Source organism: Petaurus breviceps, unplaced genomic scaffold (assembly GCF_028583685.1).
Source record: "Petaurus breviceps papuanus isolate PSGF00001 unplaced genomic scaffold, PetGlider_PUasm1.0 90683, whole genome shotgun sequence".
NCBI lineage: Eukaryota > Metazoa > Chordata > Mammalia > Diprotodontia > Petauridae > Petaurus > Petaurus breviceps.
This window is the reverse complement of record NW_027187308.1, coordinates 7,906,945-7,930,746: the sequence shown is the minus strand read 5'-3', so window position 1 is coordinate 7,930,746 and position 23,802 is coordinate 7,906,945. Positions and strand designations below refer to the sequence as shown.

The window sequence follows — 23,802 nt, the reverse complement described above, 5'->3', positions numbered from 1 at the left end:
TTGATTTCTTTTGTTATCAAGACATCCTTGAAATAGTATAGATTGTGTGGGCATGCTTGTTTGACAATTTCAGCTAAAAATTTGTTTTTGTTAAAAATTTTGTTTTTGTAAAAAATTACAATAAATGATAAATGTTTTAAGTCCTCGTTCTCTGAGATCTGCAATTTAGTTTTTTTTACTAAAAGAATTATCTATGCCACTCTCTTTCTGAAAGAATTATTTGATGGGGACATACAACAATTAACAAATTCACAGCTTATACTCCAAATGCATCTTTAGACAATGCCTGGTGCTATCGACCTTGCTTCTTCACCTGATTAAAAAGAACTTTGAAATTATCTCCAAGGACCCATTTGTGTATGGTGTATTTGTATGTAGTGCCATAAACTCTCTATGTGTTATACATCCTATGGATCATGATGAAATTCTATAGGAGCTCTTTCCTTCAGAATTTTATTTTCAATTAATAGTTTTGATTCATTTTAAGATCATTTTGTACTCTTCATCAGGTGTCTGCTATATAGGTGAATACAATTTATGATTGTAACTAGAGAAATAGGTGCTTTTGGATTAAATTCTGCCTCTGTAAATAAACTTGCTTTGTTAAGGATAGTTTGTACTTCTTCAAGGTAAAGAATTAGTTAAATACAAAGTCCAGGATCTGTGGACCTGGACCAGCAAGTTTTATCTCATGGCTATAACTGCTGTTTGTAATATTCTTCTTGTTTCATGTATTTACATTGCTGAAAATGTTTTTCTGCCCTGTTTTGGGAGAGAGTGGATTAGAGCTGTAAGACAACCCTTCAGAGCTTACAAGTGTCCTAGTGAAGATATTGCCATAGGGGTCACCAGCAGTGCCCACAAACTATTCTTGAAATAACTTTAGTCTTTATTTTAAAAAAAAAACATAGTTGTGAAAGATATTTTGTAAAATTTTGTTCTTGGTTCAGTTTTTGCAGTTATCTTTGTGTAATACCAATACAAACCATACATAGTACTTGAAATTAGTAGGATTTTAGAATGGGAATTTAATCTTCAAACACTTTTTTCTGTTCATTTTTGGAAGTAGAGAGAATTTCCTTTAGCAAAGTAGTAATTTGAAATGATTCTTTTTGTAAGAGTAGTTAATTAAAATTATGTCTACAGGCACTCACATGCCCTTTTTTCCATCAAAAATATATAAAATTATAACTAAAAAAAATGGAATTCTGGAAAAGGATTAAGAACTTAGTTCTAGAAATATTTCTGGGCAGAATCAAATCTGGTCCTTCTCAGCCATTTCTCCTCTGTGTGACTGGGGTGTATGAATAAATAATTAATATATTTTATCCCTCTATAAGTCTTACTACCAAGTGTAAACAATCTATAGCTGTTATCTTCAAAAAATACTTAATAAATATACCTGCAATTACAACTAGCTTCCCCATGCCTATTTTTGGTGAAGGTAGTGATAGAATTTTTGTACAAGGAGGTTCCCATTTTAGGTATTCAGATCAACAGCCTGACCTTCCTCCATTCCTGACAATAGTTAATCATCTCTTTACTCATCATAGAGAAGAGCAGGGAAATGAATGAGTAACATCTCAGGATTCTTTGAGTCTAGTGGGATGTAGTAGGATGATTTGGAATCTTTGGGAGGCAATGGAAGGCAAAACAGTATGCTTTCTGAATGACTGCCTAATCAGGAGGGGGCCAGGAGTGGGGAACCTGTGACCTTGAGACCACTTATGGCCTTCTAGGTCCTTGGGTGCAGCCTTTTGACCTAGTCCAAGCTTTACATAACAAATCCTTTTATTAAGGGGATTTATTCTGTGAAGTTTGGATTCAGTCAGAGGGATGTACTTAAGTACTTACAGGGTGAGGCCACAGGTTCCCCACTCATGGTAGGCCTTCAGGGCTGAAGGTTATATAGTACCCCTTATACTTGATGTACATTTTAGTAACTTTTAGTATTGGGAAAATTCTTTATTTTAACTAATGTAAACCCCATTGATTGCAGTAGCAGAAACTTATTTCTTCTTATATTTCCCTCAGAGATTTTTGTTGCTGGATTCCTTAATTTTGCATTACTTTGATGCTTTGATAGATGTCAAACAGGGAGACAAGTGTGGTATAGTAAAAGAACATAGAACTTGGAGTCACTTCGGTGCTCAGTTAGAATTCTGTCTCTGTCACTTATTATTTGCAAAGTTGTGAACAAATCATTTAACCTCTTTGATTTCATTTACCTTATTTGTAAAATGAGGAGCTCAAACAGGATGATCTCTAGGGTCCTTTTCAGCCCTAGAGCTATGATGCTGTGCAAGATTTCTTTGATGTACATACTCCACCAATATTGATTGCAGCCCCTGCATTTCATCTCATGTGTGTGAAACATTAGGAATGTTCCTTTTTATTTGTCTTTCTGGCATTTTTACACATGAGAATTTCCTATTTCTCATTATGATTATCGACAGATTTCTTGGAACTTCTATTGGGGAATAGAAGAACATAGTATTTATCTTAAACTTTTTGTATTTCCCACTATGATATGTTAATATGAATTTTTTGTCAACAAAATTCCTTTAAAGATAAAATTATTCTCATTCAACAAGAAAGGAATCACGGATACCAACAGGGGAATAAAGTTGTTTAACATGCTGCAAGTGTTGGGAAAGGTCTTGAGGTATTGTGTTTCATCATTTGGGACGGATTGGTTTGCTAACTATCTTGTTAAAATATTCTTGTATTTGAAGTTCAGTTGAATTTTTTACTAATAGTAATTTGTGCTTTGAAAATTTTGTACTTTGAAATCTTACCTAGATGGTAAAGCTGAAGTGCAAAACTTAACCAGCTGGTGGGATCTGAGCTCTTATAGTTGCTTTTGGGTCAGGAAGGTTTCATAGTGATGTTACCAACATTGCATTATAAAAACTACAAATCATATTGGATTCTTAAAGGTTCTCCCTGGAACTGGAAGTGGAATGTAAAGGCTTACCCCACAAGTTGCTTAAACAATCCAAAAGAAAACTAGCCTTAGACAACACATGTAAGCAGAAGAGAGAAGCAAAATGACTTGCAAAGTTAAATAGAAAGGCAGTATAGTGTTTGGGCTGATATATAGAAGATTGCAAAGGCTTAGTCTTGGAAGGAACTACATTTCTTGATCTATTCAGATCATTCACTTTTGGCCAGTCCCAGAAGATAATTTTTTTTTTCCCAGCATGTGCTATCTAAAGATGTTGCTTCGTCTGATTTGCCTCTACGTTGTTATTGTTCTAAGACTGCTTTTCTTAGGATTAAAAGAAAAACGCAAGCACAACCCATTCTTAAATTCCAGTTTTTGGTTATTGTTTATTTTTTTTTAACTTTATTTATCTTACATGTGATTGTAAACAGTAAGGACTGTTGAGAATGAACCATTTTATTCTTCTGAAAGAATGTCACAGATTTCCCTACCTCCTCCACAAACAGACCAAAAGAATTCAAATTCCTTCTCCCACTGATTGATGCTATCATATTTGAACTATGATTTACTGAGTAGATTGAGGTTTTGTGAGTGATTGAAATCAGCAAGCAGGGTTTGGAGTGGTTAAGAGATCTGTTTACAGTACAAAGTAACTCAGTGTGAAACAAATAACGGGGTTTGCTGGACCAGACGAGTGGAGTCATGTGAAATTTTTCAGCAGTAATGTTGAGATTAACCTAATTTGGTCAGTAGTATTAATATTGGTAAACATTCAGCTTTTGGACATCTCTGGTATCTGATAAAGGAATGCTTGCTTTTATAATATGTTAATGGGCTCTTTTGACTATTTTTTGTCCCCATTGCCCTAAGTTTTGGGGGTTTTTTTAGGCTTGTTGTGACATGAAATTCCATGAATTTTTTTATCATGTTCATGCAGATCAGATAACAGAAATTATAATTTGACAGAAGTGAATTAGAAATAATTTTAAGCAAGAAACACAAGAAACACTTTAGTAGCATATTTGACCTTCAAATTTCAATGAACTTGTACACCCTTTTGAAAGACCCTATATTTAGGAACTATTCCAGCTTTTTTAACCAGATACACTATTTTATATAATACATTTCATAAAAACATTTTAAGTATGTAGTCTATCCCATATGATAATTTGATATTAGAAATTTCAGCTGTTTCAAGTTGCTGAGAAATTAATTGCAGTGTGTATATGTCTCTATGAGTGAGACGGAGTATGCTGCTTAAGAAAAGAGATGGAGAATGAAACTTAGAGATGGGACCCCCTAGAGTAAGCATAGAGTTTCTTCACATAAACTTATTTTCTACTTTTGTGCACTTCTTCCTTCTCTAATACACTTCTACTGCTTAGGAACCACCTCTTACAAAAGACCTTCTCATTTCTAAGGTGGTTAGTGAAGCTGCTCCTTTGAAATTACTTCTTTATTTTTCTGCATAGCTGTTAGATCTCCCCCCTCCCATTAAAAAAAAAAATACAGTCCTCATGGAATGGCTTTGTATTCACTTCTCTACATATCTGTTGTATGAGCCTTGAGGACAGAGACAGCTTTATTTTGTCATCTTATCACTTGTGCCCAGGACACTGCCATATGTTTGTTGCATTTCATCAGGGCTATTGTGAGGCTAGTCTAGCTGTGTGTAGTAATGGTCTATAGATAGAAGGTTTATTAAAAATAAAAAGACTAAGTAATAGATGAGATAGTCTAATACTGTGAACCTTCATCTCCTTCACCTGTTATTTTCCCTGATGACATCTACATCCAGCACCAACAAAAAATTACTCACATTAAAAAGATGGTCATTTCCTTCAGGGAATAGCTTTGTATATTTGAAAGCGTATAGAAGGTGGTGCTTATCAGTTGGGGGATGGCACCATCAGATGGGGAACAGAATTTAGTATTTGAGTATAATATCGAATATTTTTGCACCATAAGAAACAATGAAATGGACTCATTCAGAAAAGCCTAGGAGGACTTTTGTCAACAGATGCAGAGCTAAGTGAGCAGAAGCAGAACAGTTTATACAGTGACCAGTCATGTCTCTGAAAGACTAATGAGGAATCCTGCTTCCAACCTAGCCTGGCAGAGAGGGAATAGTCTAGACCTGGGAGGGCATGAGGGTGGGGGTGAACCTGTGACCTTATGGCCACACATGGCCCTCCATGTTCTCAAGTGCAGCCCTTTGACTGAATCCAAACTTCAAAGAACAAATCCCCTTAAGAAAGGGATTTGTTCTGTAAAACATGAACTCAACCAAAAGCCTGCACTTGAGTACCTAGAAGGCCACATGTGGGCTCGAGGCCACAGGTTTCTCACCCCTGGTCTAAAAGTACAGATTGAAGTATGTACTTTTTAAATGTGGCCAGTGGGTTCAAAATTATTTTTTTTAATATAAAGAAAAGCACATAGAGCTTTTATTTCTATATACCACATAGAGGAAAGAGTTGGAGAAAATGGGGGGAGAAGGGAAGTAATGGACAGTGACAGGAGAAGATAATGATAATAAAGAAAAATATTTTTAAGTATTGAAAAAGTCACAGAAGAAAGTGAAGTTCAGAATGGGAGAGAGACAAGTAATACAGTAGTTAAAATATATATATATATATATTTTAAACAATAAAATAAAAGCATAAAAATTCTTGAATGTGATTATGGATCTTATTTTTTATCCAGTAAGATCCTGGCATCATCATTCAGGGACTTGATTCAATCAGCACATCCTCTGCAAACCCTCCCTTTTGCAGGACCTCACCATCTCTTAAGAAATCCCTCTTGATGAGGATCCTCCATGTCAGATAGATGTACATAAGTCAATCAACAAGTGTTTATTTAGTCAAATATCTACTATGTCCCAATTGCTGTGCTGCTGTTGGGCACACAAATAAGAAAAATGAAACAACTATCCTTGAGGAACTAACATTCTCACTAGCACAGGTACACCATTGTCATCATCATCATCATCATCATCATCATCACCACTGCTACCATTCTCATCAGAGGAGCTAACATTTATATTAACACTCTGTGTCAGTGTAATGGCAAGCAAAGAAGTACTTAGTGCCTTGTCTTTGTTAAGAAATAGAACTTGTGAACCCCACAACTTGTGAATCCCACAGTGGGTGGAACAGGGAGGAGCTAATTACCATATATAAGGAGAAACCCAAGCTGGGGACAGAGCAGAAGAACTGAGAAGGCAACTCTTGTGGTGGCAGAATTGAGGCAAAAACTTGTGGTATCCCAGCACTCTGTCAGTTCTGTCTGTTGATTTTTGTTTGTGATACTTTGTACAGAAGCCCTGGGACCTTACTGGAAGCCTTGAAAGAGGATTTTTCTGGTTGTCTGTTTACAGAAGTCCTGGAAGAGGGTTTCAGAGGTCCTGGGACTTTATTGATGATTTGTGTTGATCTCTCAGACCTTGTTTGTGGGTCTCTGTTGATTTCTATGTTGATGATTTGTGTTGACCCCTTAGACCTTGTTTGTGGGTCTCTTGTTGATTTCACAAGCAGATAGTGTATTGATGATGGTGCCGGCAATGTGCATCAATGTTATTGTGGCTCTGTTAAGCTTTGTCTTCCCATAAACAGAAACTGTGAAGAACTTGAGGTGGACTGGACACTGTGAACTTCAGTATGGAACTGGATGAGCAGCTTATAGCTGCCTACCTTTGAATCCAAGTGACAGTTGGGTAGATTCAGGTAGGAGCTGGACCCATGGAAGAGGAGCCATGGAATTTGATTCATCTTGACTTGAGCCAGCCTCCAGTCAAGATGAAAAGACCTCTCCTTGGGTATTTAATACTGACTGAGAAGATCATGATTTACTGTGGCCTAAGGGTGGAGAACTTTGACCTTTGTACTTTGTGTCCCTTAAGGTGGCTTGCTCCTTAAGGATGATTGAGTTAAGGACTTACTAAATGATTGTACTTAATTTTCACCAAAGCGGCCACATAGTTTTAAACAATGTGGCCACTTTAGTGATAAGTTGTTATGTTATAACATTGTAAATGCTGTACTTTGATTTCTGCCAATGTTTTGTCTTAGTTTATTACTGAATAAGTAGAGAGTTCACTATACTATATAAGCAGAACCTTGAAGCTGTTCACAGCAGCATTCTTCTAGAAAGCTGCTTGTGCTTGGCTTTACAGGCAGGCACTGTGCTGTTGTTCAGTCATTTCTGACTCTTGGTGACTCCATTTGTAGTTTTCTTGGCAAAGATATTGGAGTGGTTTGCCATTTCCTTCCCTGACTCATTTGACAGATGAGGAAACTGAGGCAAACAGAGTTAAGTGACTTGCCCAGGGTGACACAGCTAGTAAGAGTCTAAGACCAGATTTGAACTCAGGAAAATGAGTCTTCCTGACTCCAGGCCCAACATTCTACTTTGCTACTTGTTGCTAGTGCTTTATAAATATCTCATTTGATCCTCAAAATGACTTTGGGAGGTTATTTCCTACATTTTTTAGACAAGAGGAAACTGAGGTAAAGGAAGGCTAAGTGACGTGGATAAGTGTATACTAAAATAAGATAAAGAGAATAAATACAGGGTAGTTGGGGGAAAGGTAGAGGGCCAGGAAAGGCTTCCTGTAGAAGGTGGGCCTTGAACTGATCCTTGAAAGAAACTAGGGATTCCAGGAGGTCAAGGTGGCAGACCTTGGAGACAGCCAGTGCAAAGGTATGGGAGATGGAGTGTCATTTGTGAGGAACAGAGCAAGGACCAGTATGTTTGTTTGGATTGCAGAGTGCAGGAGGGGAAGTAATATATAACAAACTGAAAAGATAGATTGCAAAGATAAGGACTTTAAAATTTTAAAAGCAGAATTTATATTTTATTCTACCAGCAATGGGGAGCCACTGGAGGTAATGGGTATGGTGAGAATCTGCTCTTAAGGAAAATCATTTTGGCATCTGTGTACAGAAGGGCTTGCAGGAGGGAGAGACTCACAACTAAAAGCATTCACTTCTGTTACCATTAAGCACCTACCATGTGCCAGGTGGTAGAGACACAAAGACGTAAATGAAATAGTCACTGCCCTTGTAGTACTTACAGTCTAGCCAGGGAAGACTATGTGTACATACCTAATTATATTAAAAATAATTGCAAAGTAAATACAGGACCCTGTTTACCTCAGTTCCTCTTCTGTCAAAAAATGAGCTGGAGAAGGAAATGGCAAACCATTCTAGTGTCTTTGCTAAGAAAACCCCCAAATGGAATCTCAAAGAGTTGGACATGACTGAAACAACCAAACAGATCCAAGATGATTTTGAGGGGAAGGCACTGGCATCTGGGGCAATTAAGAAAAGGCTGTATGAAGAGTTGCTACTTAAAGTGAGACCTGAAAATAAAGTAAGGGTTTTAAAACATGGAGGTGAATAAATAATAATACATTCTAGACAATGGGGAGCCCCAGGACAGAGGCACGTATACAGAAGTTAGAGTGCCATGTATGAGGTAGCAGTAAGGAGCACAGAGTTTGACTGGATCTTCATGTGTGTGAAAGGGAATAATAGTCAATAAAACTCGAGTGTAAAAGGTTGGAGTCAAGTGATAGAGTGCTTCCAAACAGAGGCATTCATATTTGATGTTCCATGTTCTCCATTGAGAACCATGGGAATATATTGATTAGGAAAGTGACCTGATTGCTCTCCCAGTTTTATGCCTCACTAGATATTAATATCAGAGGGTTATTGAATAAGGTTATCTCTCTTGTAATATATTTTATGGAGTCTTGTATAATTTTGTGTAAGAAACACTCTGGTGGAATACAGAAGAATACAGCTTTCTGAGGTCTCATGTTATAGCAACAAGAATAGAAGACCCATTTTTGGAGTTTGGCAGTGAAAGGAAGGAGAAATAAAAGACCATAATTTGGGACTCAGGGTTAAAGTGAAGGTTTTTAAAGGATGGTAGAGACTTGGGCTTGCTTATTGCCATCAAAAAGGGAGTCAATAGAAATGGGAAGATTCTAGATGAGAGGAAAGGAGGAAATGATAATTGAGGAAAACTTTTGAGACATGAAAGGAAAATGTATTAAGAATATAAGTAGAGAGGAGGACACCAGGATAGATAAAGATACGTATAGCTTTTGAGGTATGATGGCCTCAATTTTCTTAGTAAAATTGGAATAAAGAGAAGAAAAAGTTTTCAGTAGAACTTGTAGGAGATGAAGTAAAACATCCATCAGGAAAGGACTGCTGTTGCAGTACTGAGGGCCCAGCTGTTATTAGATAACATAAATGAATAGTTAAGAGTTGCCTGACTTCCCCCTTTTACCACTCATACCCAACAACCTACAACCCTGAGTCACCTCCTCCAAATTAGCTTTTTTTGTTCCTGTTCCTACTCCTGGGCTGAATTCTGTTGGAGGAAATCAAACAGCCATGCCAATTAGGTCCATTACAAATTCATGATATGTAATCTTAATTTTCCCTTACTTGCTGCTTGGGATTCTTTCTTTTTTCTGCCAAGATTGACTTTCTGAGGCCTTAAAAATCATGTTATCTGCCCTTTCTTTATGAGAAATGAAACCTAGAAATGTATTTTTTTCTTGATTATGCATATGTCTTGCAAGGGTTTTCTCTTTTTTTTCTCCCCCATGGCAGGGTAGAAATGTGGAAGAAAAAGAAAATAAATGATTTTTAATTGTAATAATTTAAATAATACATTTAAAATAAGTTTGAAAAAATAAAACAAAACAAATAAGACCCAGAAAGATGAGTAGTGACTTGACTCAGATCACATAGTTAGTTTGTGACAGAACTGAGGCTGGAACTCAGATTTCCCAGCTTTTTGGTGATGCTCTTTCTATTATACCATACCACTCAACAATTTTTTTTTTTTTTTTTTGCTTTTTGGAGGGGGGAAGGCAGGGCAATTGAGGTTAAGTGACTTGCCCAAGGTCACATGGCTAGTAAGTGTTAAGTGTCTGAGGCTGGATTTGAATTCAGGTTCTCCTGACTCCAGGGCCAGTGCTCTATTCACTGAACCACCTAGCTGCCCCTACTCGAAAATATAATCACCTTTTTAAGACTGTTGGTAAAAAATATTTCAAGTGGGTTTTTTTGGTAAAAAATACATTAAATGATCATTATAAATTAAATCCCCCTAATCATCTGGGTTTATTTGTTTTGCAATAAAATTTTTAACTTGGTTCTTTTTTTGAAAACTCATCAGATAATATCAAAGGATCATTTTTTGACCTTAATTAAACACATAAGATAGAAACCATCAAACTACACAGTTATAAGTGTATGGTTTCATGACATCTGTAGAAAGTTAAGTTATGCTTTGTAACTGTAAGTGAGGTTTTTTTGTATCATAGCATGAGGTAATTAATCTCTGTGCATCACTGCCCAGATCCTGTCTTAACAACTTGGGTGTATGGTTGAACACTGACCTGATCATATGAGTCTGTTATATAGAGTTACAAGGCTGAAGTCATGTTTATGGCGGGTCCCCATATTATACCTATGAAACACTGGATATCCGTGAAAAAAGGTCAAATGTATAGAGATCTGGCATCTAATTCACAATTTGCAAGACATAGTCTCCAGTGTATGTAATATGTGTAACCTGTTGCCAGAAAACCCTGAAAGGAAATGATTGCATTTGAGTACAATGCATTCTACAACAATAACTTAGTGTGCATGAAATTAAAAACTGCTGGCTGTCCACAAATGATAAATAAGTACTTAGTTTGCTTTTGTTAAGTTATTATACGAACAAGTTATGCTTTGTAATATATCTAAAATGCTGGTATTTAAGATCATTAAGATCACAGTTCTTAGTAGCAAAAGTGAATTGCCTGGAGTTGAAATCTCTAACAAATCACAAGTTCATAGGATGATAGTTTTAGAGTTGGAAGGGAGCTTGGAGGCCATCTAGTCAAGCCACCTTGTTAAGCAGATAGGGGATGGAGGCTACATGAGATATCTAGGGTCACATGGCTAATAAGTGGCTTAGGCAGGATGTGATCCCAGGTGAAGCCATATGGAAGCCCATTATTCTGTCCTCTACCCCATGCTCTCTCAACAGTGAGGTTCCTAGAATCATACATATAGAACTGGAAGGAACCTCAGAACCCATCTCTTCTCATCCCTTTATTTTACAGATGAAGTAACAAGGGCCCGTGGAACATAAATAATGTGACTTACAGTCACCCAAGTAGTGAAGTACCCAGGGTCTCAGAAACTAGAGCTGGGGCACTTCCCATGACATCACATGATATAGTGGGATACTTAATGTATTAAATGGTATATTCTGGCTATAAGGCCTTACTGAGCAACCTATAAAAAATATTGATAACTTCACAGTATCTTAAAGATATCCATCATCTGCAGATAAAAACATTAGTTATAAAAGTAGTGTGAGCATAGAAGGGATAGCTAAGTGGCACAGTAAATAGAGCAGTAGGTCTAATGTCAGGAAGACTCATCTTCCAGAGTTTAAATCTGGCTTCAGAGATTTACTGGCTGTTTGACCCTGGGCAAGTCACTTAACCCTTTTTGCCTCAGTTTCTTTATCTATAAAATAGAGAAGGAAATGGCAAAGCACTCCAATATCTCTGCCAAGAAAACCCCAGATGTGGTCACAGAGAGTTAAACATGACTGAAAAATTACTAAAGAACAACAACAAAGCATGGAAATTTCAATTTTGTTCAGGAACAAAACAGAAGAAAACCAGATAAAGAAAGGATTCAGCATTTTAAAGGAAGAGCTTAATATAGGTCATGGGGGACTTGGGCAATGTTAGGGTCAAATACAAAACTCTCCATAGAGAAAAGGAAATATTTCGTACATCAGATTTTATTTCACTCAGGTCTGTACCATCTCTGAAAGTAGTTGAATGAAAGGCAGCATCCACTGTACTGAGGAAACCTGAATTCTAATTCAAAATGTTCCACTAACTCGATTTGTGACTTTGGACATCTAGGGTTACGGTAGATAGAGTTCCAGGCCTGAAGACAGGGAGACCTGAGTTGAATTTCAACATCAGATGCTTACTAGCTGTGTAACCCTGGGCAAGTCACTTAATCATTTGCCTCAGTTTTCTCATCTGTAAAGTGGGGATAATAAAGTACCTACCTCTAAGGATTGTTTGTGCGGCTCAAATGAGATCATTCTAAACTGCCTGCCACATAGTAGGCATTATGTAAGTGTTAGCTGCTGCGATTATTATTCTTTAATTTCCCTGAGCTTTAGTTACCTCATCTATAAAATAAAGGAATTAGATTAGATGATCTGTAAGAATATTTCTAGTTCCTACACTGTAAGGTATGGATATTAAGTCAAACTCAGTTCCCATTTATAGTGATGGAAGAAGATAGCTTTTTATTCTTGTCTTTAATGTCTTGACTAAAGCTAATGCTGGGGTATCAAGCAACTGGACCTTATAGCACAGCAGGTTTTGGAAATTCTGAATACAGTTCCATGATTTGAAGTCTATCTTACCAAGTATCTGTAGAGAAGCTTAGTGACTTGTGTGGCAGTGTCCTACTCAATAAAATCAGAATATTGATGTGAGCCTGCTTTGTGGAGTCATCATGGAATTGAATTTAGCCTTTTAAAGCCCTTGGATAACCATGATCTGAAGCTTGATTTTACATAGGATACCTCTAATAATGGTTTTCAACCCGCTTCCATGGTTATTTCTCAACTAGTTTCAAGACACAGGAGCAGTCAATGCCCTTTCCTTCCCAAACCTCCCCTCCCTCACCCCATTATCCAATTTGTTATGCACTCTGATTTCATAAGCACCAGTGTTATAAATTTTGCTTAACAAAGCAAACTACTCCCAGTGATTTTTTTTTTTTAATTTCGTAAGCTTTTTTAAAAGCACTGACAAAACTGGCACTTCACTTCTGGGAAAATTTTGCAAAATTGCCCTGACTAAAAGTGATTTTTGTTTCGACTTTCCTGTGAAGTCATCCAAAAAAGCCCAAATTGCTGCCATTGCTTTGTGTATAGAACTTTTCACATAGACCATACTTGTCCACCAGCCAAATCAGTTAATTCAGGTCATGGAGTGACACATTTATCCACATATTGGAACTGTGCAAAGAACCTAAAGTCACGAAATCCGTATGTGCACCGGTTTTATAGACAGACTAAACTAAATGGTATTACAGTAAAGGAAACTTTGTATTAATGTCCTTGAGAATGGGGTTTCCTGAACAGCTTCCCTCCCTTCCCCCCCATCCCACTCCCCTTTCAGTAGGAAAGGCAGTTGCTTAGTGATTACAAGGACGACATCACTTGGCGAGTATTTTGGACTGAACTCAGCGTGTGACATCAGGTTCCTTTAGGGTTTTCCACATAAAATGAATTCTCCAAAGAAAACACAGAAATTTAGCCTTAATCTGAAATCCATTATTACATCCTCTAAGGTCTCATTAGCCACCTCAATAAAGTGTTTTCTAGTTTTTATTTTATTTCCAGGCAGATATTCGTAAATGTTGCACATAATCATGGTAAACTTTTGCAGTATTTTTTAGGATTTTGGTCACATAGTTCATAGAATCAAACTAATAGAGCTAAAAGAAACCTTAAAGATCATTTAGTTTGTCCCTATCATTCTTCGGATGAGGAAAATGGGGTTCGTGTTTAGTGATTTGCTTAAGGTGCTACCAGTAGAAAATTAGCATAAAATAAAAACTCTTCTATCTGGAAATCTGTCTTTCCAGACCACTTAGTTCCCCTCATTCATGCTGTGACCCAACCAGACTCTTCTAATTGCTGTTCCTTGTACAGAATTTTCCATCTCTTACCTCTCCATCTTTGTATAAGTTGTCTCTCATTGCTGCTGATAGGCCCTTCTCTCTTTTACTCTTGATTTTCTGAGAAAACTGAGGTCCTTGTCCCTTAAAAGCCCTCTATATTTTCCTTTGTCTCTCAGATAAGATAGCCCTTGTTTTTTGCCCTGCCTTCTCACCCAGTCCTTTTTAGAATTTTTAACTTTCCTTTTTTTACATTTAATTCTTATTTTTTCTCAATTACATGTAAACAGAATTTTTTTTAACATTTGTTTTTCAAAATTTCAATTTTCAAAAGACAACTTATATCTCACTTTCTGATCCCACCCTAATTATTAGTGCTTTTCTCCTCCAAAAAATTTCTTCATTATGTGTTTTGTATTTACTTACATATTCATATGTTGAATATAAGCTCAGTAGAATATAAACTTCTTGAGGGCAGACACTTTCATTTTTATCTTTGTATCTCCAGCTTCTAGCATAGGGCCTAGCACATAGCAAATGCTCAACAAAAGGCTCAGAATTCAGTTAGATTCAATTTCTCTCCCTCCCTTTTAATGGAAGTTTGTAATATCTTTGTTTTCTTCAGTATGGAAATCCTTTTTTTTCCTGTGTAATTCATATCACTTACTTTTTTGGAGAAAATTAAACTTATTGTAAGGGATCAGTGATCTTAATGCTTCTGGGGAAAACTGTTTGAGTCCTTGACAGGAAATAGCTCAATTAAAATGTAAAAGCAATTTGAGTTGTTTTGTTCGTTCTTTGAATGTGAATGTTTTAAATTTCATAGGATGATCAAGAAAAAACCTAGCTTAGCATTCCTCATTTCTTTTAGTCATAGGTCTTACTTATCTGAAAGCTTTAAAACTTTAAAAAAACTTGTTCTCCCTCTAAGGTTATGTAGGGTTTATTTTCATAGTTTGATGCACATAGCCCTCAGGGAAGGTTAAAATCATGCATGTAGGATTCAGTGTTTGCAGTCAACCTGAGAAAGGAGGCACATGTTTGAAATGCCAAGATGTGTGACTCACAATGTGATACCAGGGAAGCCAAGGAGGAATAATCTGTGCATCATGTGAGTGTAGATAGAATAGGTTTAACATTCTCACACCCAAACATTTCCATCTGGAAGTTGTTCCTAAGCATATGATGCAGTATTCTCCTATCTTCTCTTATAGCAATCCAGGGAGGAAGAGACTCTTTTCAGTCATTTTTTCCTATTCCTTCTGGGTGACATTCAGTTTAATCATTTCTCCAAGCTGGAGGAAACTGCTCATTTTTGTGCGTCGAAAGGTCAGAAATCCTAGGCATTAGACATTTTAATCCTATTTATTGCACTTTAATTTGCAGAAATATCATCCCTTTTGAATTGATTCCAAGTTGCACACTTTAAGCCCATCTCATTTTTGTCCATCTTCCTTTGTGAAAATTTTGTTTCCATCTCTGTTCTTTCACACTGCTTTCTGAGTTAAATAAATTTACTCCATCTGTCCATCACACTTCACACCCTCCTCCTATAAAATCTGCCTCAGATCACACTTCCTCTGGATGCCCCTCACCTAAAGCTCTGAATTGTGGACTGGGACCTTGATTTTATTGTAGAGAACTCTTGAGGGGGGAAATCCTTCAGCTAATCCTAATAGGCCCCAACTCTGTGCTTGAGAATCTTTGAGAGTTTCCTAGGGAACGGAGAGGTTAAGTGGTTTGCCCACTATCATTTAGCCAGTTAAGTACATGTCAGAGGTAGGCTTCAACCCACATCTTACCAACTCCTAGACTGTCTCCAAAGTCATACTATCTCTCAGGCCTAGATGATAATAGTAATGAAATGGCAGACATTAGAATCATGCATGTAAGGGTTGCTTCCTACCCTGTCTCTGCTTCTCAATTGCCTTATCTGTCTCTGTTAACATAGTTATTAGCACAGGGCTGTGACAGCCCGTGGCTCTCAGTGGTCCTCTGGGTCAGCATTTTGGCAGTGTTCAGTAAACGTTCATGATAATGAGACATGAAAGATGGTATCCGTGTTCAGCAAGTTCTTGCTAACCCACTATTAAAGCTAAATGAGGCCGGGGCGTGCCAAACCATGGGGGTCCAAAATAATATTTAACATAATATTGTTTGTTTGTGTGCCATATGTAATATTGTGATGACTGAGACTGAAATCTCCTTGCCACCAGATTTCTTTATTTCTTTTTTTTTTTAAATCAGTTCTAATATACATTTAAGAGTCCATCCAGACCAGCTAACAAAGACCACCACAGACTCCTGAGTAGATAATAAACCTATTCTGAGAATGGAAAAATATGCCAGATGGTAAAGGACATGGGAATTGCTGGCAGTGAGGGCTCGTAACTCTTGCCAATTCATTTGTATTTGAGTAGACCTTTCTGTACCATCTGTTGCCAATTGATTACAGAATTGCTGTTGTTCAGTCCTTTTCAGGCATGTTTGACTCTTCATGACCCTATTTGAGGCTTTCTTGCCAAAGATTCTAGAGTGGTTTACCACTTTCTCCTCCATATCATTTTACAGATGAAGAAACTAAGAGAAACAGGGTTAAGTGACTTGCCCAGGGTCACCCAGCTAGTAAGTGTCTGAGACTGGATTTGAACTCAGGAAGAGAAGTCTGCTCACTGTGCTGTCTAACTGATCCTGATTACAGAATTACAAATAGATAAATAAGGTAGAAGAAATCACTCATTGCACTCCTACCTCCCTGGCATTCTTCAGTACATTTTCCATTCAATTTTGTGAAAAAATAATATCAGTTTACTAGATGCTAAAGTACCCTCAATTATGTCTTTCTTCAAATATTCATAAAAATGAATAGCTCTCACTGTAAACTTAATCCAAAGTGCTACTATCATTTATTTAGAATACTAAGAGAAGGTGATAATTATATTTTCAGTGTAACATGACTCCTGGTACTTTCAAAAAAGGGAGTCAGAGTGGAATGTTCAGATGGTACACCACCATCACTCCACTGCTTAAATCTAAGATTTTAAAGTATTTTTAACTACTATGTTTTTTAAAAAAAACTTACCTTTCTTGCTCTTTTTCCATCAAATTTATGAATTCATCACTCTTCTCCACATATTCTGTGTGTTTCCTTTTTTCCTCCTCTAACTCCAGGATCGTTTGTCTGTGAGCTTTTCCCACCATCAGAAGCTGTTCCAACATTCGTTTGTAAGACTCATTTTGTTTTTCAACAACTTTGTCCAGCTATAAAGGAAAAAAAAAAGCAACAAAAATTCCTACAGTGTCTCCCACAGCAAATTATTCATATCCTTCTGGAAATACAGATTTTGACTTAATTACTTCTTGATTATATATACAGTATTTCTAGACTCTTCAGAATTCATTGGGGGTGGGGCACATCTAACTCCATGGAAGCGCTTTTATAGGGGGTTTTCTCTATTCATCTGGTTGTCAAACCTGTGGCTCCCAGGAAGAAAAAAAAAGAACTTTATTGTCCCCTTTTTTTTTCTGGGCATTAGGCCATAGTTCATATACCCACTTCTTTCCAGAAAAGTTAAACCTATGGAAACCATAGAGGGCAAAATCTGATGAACATGTTTTCATTCTTTGGAAACTTTGTCCTTTTACCATATTCATCATAGCAATTCTCTTCCTTCTCCTGAGAGCTCTTAGAACCATACTAAATATTCCTCTTTGGATCCATTGACCTCGCTGGAGTTCAGTTTCTCATCTTCAGAATGAAGGGGTTTTAGTAGATGACCACCAAGATCACATTTATCACTAAACCTATAAAACTATGGCTCATTTTATTGATTTGCATGTCAGGATTGTGATTTAGGATTATCAAGGGCCGATTTTTATCGCCTTTAGGAATTTGAAATAAAAATAATAATTTAATTTGAACAAATAATAAATAGATCATGCAATTATAGAATTCCATAATGTAATAAAACTCTAAAAGCTTACCTTTTGTTAGATTCACATTAATGATCATAGAGAAATTAGATTATTTTTTCTAGATTTTATGTGAGATTTTTTTTTATCAAGGGTAAATCTGAAGGGGGCTGGAAAGAAAAAATCTTGGTTTTAAATATCTCAAGACAGTGATTTCTTTGAATAGTGTTGAAGTATGATTATCTTTCAGTAAAACTAACAGTCTGGTCCTCTTTAGTCGTTCACATGTACCTAGTATAGGGAACTTCTCTTTAATAGAGGTCATGTTTTCCACATAGCTTAGTTTTCCACAAAGCTCACTGCTCAAAACCTATGAGAAATTGAAATATTAGAGTAAGTGGCCAGGAGTGAGGTTATGAATTTACACTGTAGGATGTAAAACCACATCTGTTTACCTTTCTGAAGAAGTAGAGAGTGTGGGTATGTTGACTGAAATGAGGGAAATGAGATATAAAGTATCTTCTCCGTGTACTGCAGCATCTTTCTCCCCTCTTCCTCTTTCCTTCCCTGAAATGACTTAGAGGTATTGTTTCTAGAAAAATCCTGTTATTTGAATAAGTTGCTAGATTCAAACTACTGAATGTCTCTTTTTAATAGCAAAATGCCCTACAATTCCTTGTTTTAAGAATTGCCAGCACCTAATACATGGATTGGTTCTTCTGAATTAGCAAGAGTGGAATGGAAGAAGGAAAGAATTTTGTGGTGAGGATTGAAGTATAAATGAGAATTTTTTTACTTTTTCTTTTTCCCCTGTATATGGAGTTACAATTTAATTGTGATTTAAGACAGCTCAAGGATCTCCTTCTTCAAGCCTTTCCTGATCCCTCAACTGCTAGTACCTTCCCTTCGCCCAGATTGCCTTGTATATAACCATGAATGTACGTTTTTTTCACCCAAAAGAATGTAAGTTCCTTGAAGGCAATACTGTTGCATTTTTCTCTTTGTATCCCCCCATTTTTTGCAGTGCCTGCCTGGTACAGAGTTGGTGCCTTATAAATACTTGTTGATTAATTGATTGCAGTAGTGATAGGTTTCTAAAATTCTCAATACTGAGTAATTTTAAGAGAATTTTCCTAAAACTCTTTTGTTCTTTTTTTTTTTTTTTTTTTTTTGCCTTTTGGAGGACAATTGGGGTTAAGTAACTTGCACAAGGTTACATGGCTAGTTTTTTTTTGTGTGGGTGTTAAGGAACCAAACTTGGGTCCTCCTGACTCCGGGGCTGGTGTTTTTCTGACTGCGCCACCTGGCCACCCCATCTTTTGTTCATTTTGAACAATTAGTTGATTTAAGGTTGGTATATGGTTTCATTGATTGTGAAGGTGACATAACTGTCCAAAATACAGGCTCTAATAGCTCTTTGCTATTTATCCTCACAACAATCCTGTAGGGTAGATATAATTAGTATTTGCCATAAAAAATTTTTCTGGGGCAGCTAGGTGGCGCAGTGAATAGAGCACCGGCCCTGGAGTCAGGAGGACCTGAGTTCAAATCTTGCCTCAGACACTTAACACTTACTAGCCGTGTGACCTTGGGCAAGTCACTTAACTTCAATTGCCCTGCCTTCCCCCCTCCAAAAAAAGCAAAAAAAAAAAAAAAAGGGTATATATACTCTGAGGTTAGCATTTTGCTTTGGGGCTCACTCATTGGAAGAGTGTTCTTGTGATTTGACCAGATGAGATTCTGGGTAGCCCTTAAGGAGCCCCCTGGCTTTGAAAAACCCAGATGTTCTCTCTGTGATAACTATGTATGTATTGCCTTGGTCTGACAGTTGGATCTGTCTGTTGATCTGTGCTAATTTCTCAGACAGTTAGAAGCCCTGTCTTTTGGTCTTTATTTCTCTGCTTGTATTTTCTCTATTTTCTTTGATTGGATTTTCTCTGAAGTTCAGGGTGCTGATTTTTCCCCTGAACTAGTGAATGTAATTAAAAAAGATTGTTGACCCCTTATCAACTATCTTTCCTAGTAAAGCAGATCTAAGAACCTGTGCTAGCAGCTATCCTGGATATGCCAGTGTGGCTGCTGCTACAGTGAAAGTTATACTTCTTTCAGTAGGTTTAATTTTGTTCCTGTGGGTATTTCTTTGCCCAACAGAGATCACAAATGTCTATAACTCAGATACTCTCAGTGTTGCTGTGGCTTAACAATCATCCTGGGACCACCTTGGTGGTGAGCCCCTCCTAACATAACCAGGCTGACCCTCAAACAACAGATATAGAGATAGAACTGTCCCTTTCCAGTCTTGGTAGGCCTTTATATTCTGCTTTGTTGACATGACCTTTGAGAATTCAAGGTCACCTCCAAGTTATCAAGAAGCATAATAAGGAGAGCCTTTTAGTAGAGGGGAGTTAGAACTGCTCTAAATCTGTAAAAAAAAAATCTGTTATCTAAAATGTTGCATGCACTTAGAGACAATGTGATATAGTAGCAGAAATCAGAAGTTCTGAGCTCTTGTTTTGGTACGCCTAGGCAGGCAAATCTCCATTTCCCTACCTGCCAAAGGAGGGGGTTCTGAGACTTTTAAATTTCCATTTCTGTTCTAAGATCCTGATATACCCAGTGGGTGACAAAGTAGAAGTTTAATTCCAGGCCTGCTGACCGTTATTATAAAAGCACTGTACATAAGTTATTTTTATTTTACCCTCAGAAAAACCCTGTAGGGTAGGTATTATCATTATCCCCATGTAGCAGATGAGATAATGGAGGCTGACAGTTAAATGACTTTTCCAAGGTTTCATAGCTAGTAATGTGTCTGAAGGAGGACTTGAACTCAGGTCTTCTCAGCTCGAACTCTAGCATTCCATACTGACTTCCAAAACAATACACAGTTTCACCTTTTTGAATCTCCACCCCAAAGATGGCAGCCACTCTTATTGGCTTTCATGAATTGCTGGAATTTTTGTTTGTTTGTTTGTTAGAATTCATCACCCAGTGGTCAACAGTCTGGTAATGAATCTGCTCAAACCTAGCTAAACTACAGGTTAAATAACATTCATCACTGGACCCATACTGAAGCCTTTCCAGGAAGGAATATTTTGGTTTGGAAAGTTGGAAGGATGGTAACTGGAGCTTTATTGGCATATATCAGCACATGTTTTTCTAGGAGCTATGAGAGGGGAGGTTATGGTTGTAGACATAGAAGAGTGGATGACATGGCAGTTGCTTAGGAAAGTTTAAGGAAATGATGTAAAATATGACTAGAACCCTAGACCTAGAACCAAATCTAATGTAGATGGTGGAGGGAATTGGGGAATGGGGCCAAGAATAAAAGTTCTGACCCTGAAAGGTTAAGTCCTGATGGCTGATGAGACAATAGAGTAGAAAGAACACTGGACCTGAACCCAGAAGAGATGCGGATTCAAATTACACCCCTGCTACTTTGTAACCACGCACAGATCACTTATTTCTCTGACTCTCGGTTTCCTTATCTGTAAAATAGGAATAGTAATAACCATAGTAACTATCTTTCCAGTTTGTTGTGAGGATCAGATGACATAACACATGTAAAGTGCCTTAATGCTATAATTACATAACATAATTATTCTATCTATAATGCTATCACATAATATAATGTCATAATATATAATAATACAAGCCATTACTAATACCAACTCTTAGTTTCTAACATGCCTTCTATTTCCTCTCTCTGTCCCCAGATCCACATAATCTCAGTTCAGGCCTCACAGCTATCTTCCTCGACTACCCTAGCTCACACCAATCTCTACTTTCTGAATTTCTCTGATGTTATTTGTACTACAGAGAATACTGCTTTATTCTTTTGTGCCTGCTTGGTTTGTCACCTAGACTGTGAACTTCCTGAGAGGACAGAGCATTTGTTATATTCCTTGTGTGGGTCCTTGGAGAATCTTGAAACTTAGTTCTTGATGCATAGTTGGAGCTTCATAGCTACTTTTTGGCTAATTGATTGACATATATGATGTTTAACTCTCATTGTTCTTTCTCCTGAGTTCCTACCACACAGTATTTTATATAGTACATACTATTTTATGTGTATAATATGTAATGTTTATATGTAATGTATATATAATATACACACATATACATATGTGTAATTACACACTTTAGAACTCAATTTGCATATTTCCTTAGTAAGTATTTGATTGATGGCTATGGAAATAAATCAGATCATCCACATAGGATACATAAAGCACATAACCTCCAGAAATAAAGGTAATTTGTATTTTGTGTACATGCTACATCTGTTATTCTTTTGGTTATTACCTTATTTTCATGTGTTATTACCTGTCTTTACAGTACTACCTGCTGTAATGCCTTGTTATGACATAGAAGTGACCATTGGTTCTTGAAGGTAAAACCAGCACAGTACAAGGCCTGGCAGGTCATGCACATCACAAATACATACACTTGCATTCTCTTCTAATGTGTATTGCCCCCCTTTTATCCATGCAAAAGATTTCTTGGGGCTTAGAATGGTGCCATTTCTGGTATAAAATTTGTCAGGTTGTCATCACTGTACCCAGACAGTAGAATCACACATTGGGGAAGGGCATGAGTACCAGTACACTTAATCTCACCAGCTGGATACACGGATCAGGAGTCCTTGCCACCTTGATTTACTGTGTGCCCACTCTCTAAATCAGACTTCGCCCCTGGTCTCAAACTACACACCTCCCCACTACCCACCCCCATCTATCCATTGAGATCCCAGGTGGTCTACATACAGAATCATCTACAGACTCCTTGAGATCAACACTTGAAACATACTCTCAAATTGTCCTCACATCACCACTTGAACAACTCTCACAAAAACAGATACTGGCTTACACTCTCAGCTTCCACATAGTCATGTTACTATTTACTTTGTCTCCCTCTCATTTTCACAATTATAATCTGTTCTCAGCAGTCTCTTAGTAAATGCACCATACTCAAACACAAAATACCCAGAAGTGGGGAGGCTATCTGGTGCAGTGAATTGAGCACCCTCCCTGGAGTCAGGAGGACCTTAGTTCAAATTTGGCCTCAGACACTAGTACTAGCTGTGTGACCTTGGGCAAGTCACTTAACCCCAAAAGCCCTGCCTTTCCCCCTCCAAAAAAAACCAACAACAAAAAACAAAATACCCAGAAGCTGACTTCCTGACTGTGACCTGTCTCTTCTGCTTATCAGCCTACCAGTCAGGAAAACTGCTAACAGTTCTTTTATGTAGATTGAGGGAAGATGGGAGTGTGTAATTATTTATTGTGGACATTTTAGAGCCTTCTTCTCAGGGACTATACCCCCTCAGTTTTTATCACTGTCAGACTCCAAAGATTTTTAGTATGGGCCTAGCAGCAAGCTCTGTCTGTTGTCTTTGAGCCTGGCTTAGCTACGTTTGAAGATCCGCCAATAAACTGATTCAGCTGTCACTTGACCTCTCTAGGCCTCAGTTTCCTTATCTTTAAAATGTAAGGGGGTCAAACATGCCCTCTGGCATGTACACTTAGAGCATACAGACTCATTTTTATATTAATTAAATGTAAGCATAACCAAAGAAGGTAAGAACACAGCAAGAAAGTGATATAATACACTCCCAGGACAATTCTAAGTGATAGTTGGGTCTGAAAGGAGCATCATTATAATTGTTCCCTTGCATTAGCAGTATGCCAGATATAGATAGATAGATACGTATACATTACAAATATGTATTTGAATTATGATTTTTTTAAACTTTCTTTTTCTTAAAGCCTCCTAAGGTTGTTATGGAGTGGAATCTCAACTTCAGATGATTAAGTGAATTGGCTTAATTGCAAAATGAGAGATTTGGATTAGATGATTTCTAAAATTCTTACTTGGCTATAAGTCTTAAAAGGATTGAAAATGGGCATCACACAAGGAACAATGGAGAGGTAGCTAGTGGGCAAGTGACATATAATAAATGAGAAATTTTAAAGAACAACAGCAAAAGAGGTCACCAGGAAAGGTTTAAAGCAGGGGAATCTTAACCTTTTTTGTGTTGTGGGCCCCTTTGGCAGACCTGTGATGCCTATGGACCTTTTCTCAGAATGCTATTTTAAAATACACAAAATGAAATACTTAGAATCACAGGAGAAACTAGTTATATTGAAATAAGCTCATATATATATATATATATATATATATATATATATATATATATATATA

The 23,802-nt window shown here is 37.2% G+C and overlaps 2 protein-coding genes across 2 annotated transcripts in view; one reads left to right on the top strand and one right to left on the bottom strand.

Annotated features, from left to right (window-relative positions):
* The window catches only part of CMSS1 (cms1 ribosomal small subunit homolog), a 442,802-nt gene that overhangs the window by 124,625 nt on the left and 294,375 nt on the right, over positions 1 to 23,802 (top strand). The gene's annotated exons all lie outside the window — the stretch shown is intronic.
* Positions 1 to 23,802, bottom strand: part of LOC138144043 (filamin A-interacting protein 1-like) — a 269,301-nt gene that overhangs the window by 16,940 nt on the left and 228,559 nt on the right. The window contains exon 5 of the mRNA XM_069065363.1: positions 16,775 to 16,953. Coding sequence (XP_068921464.1) covers positions 16,775 to 16,953 — 179 coding nt within the window. The remainder of the gene's footprint in view (positions 1 to 16,774; positions 16,954 to 23,802) is intronic.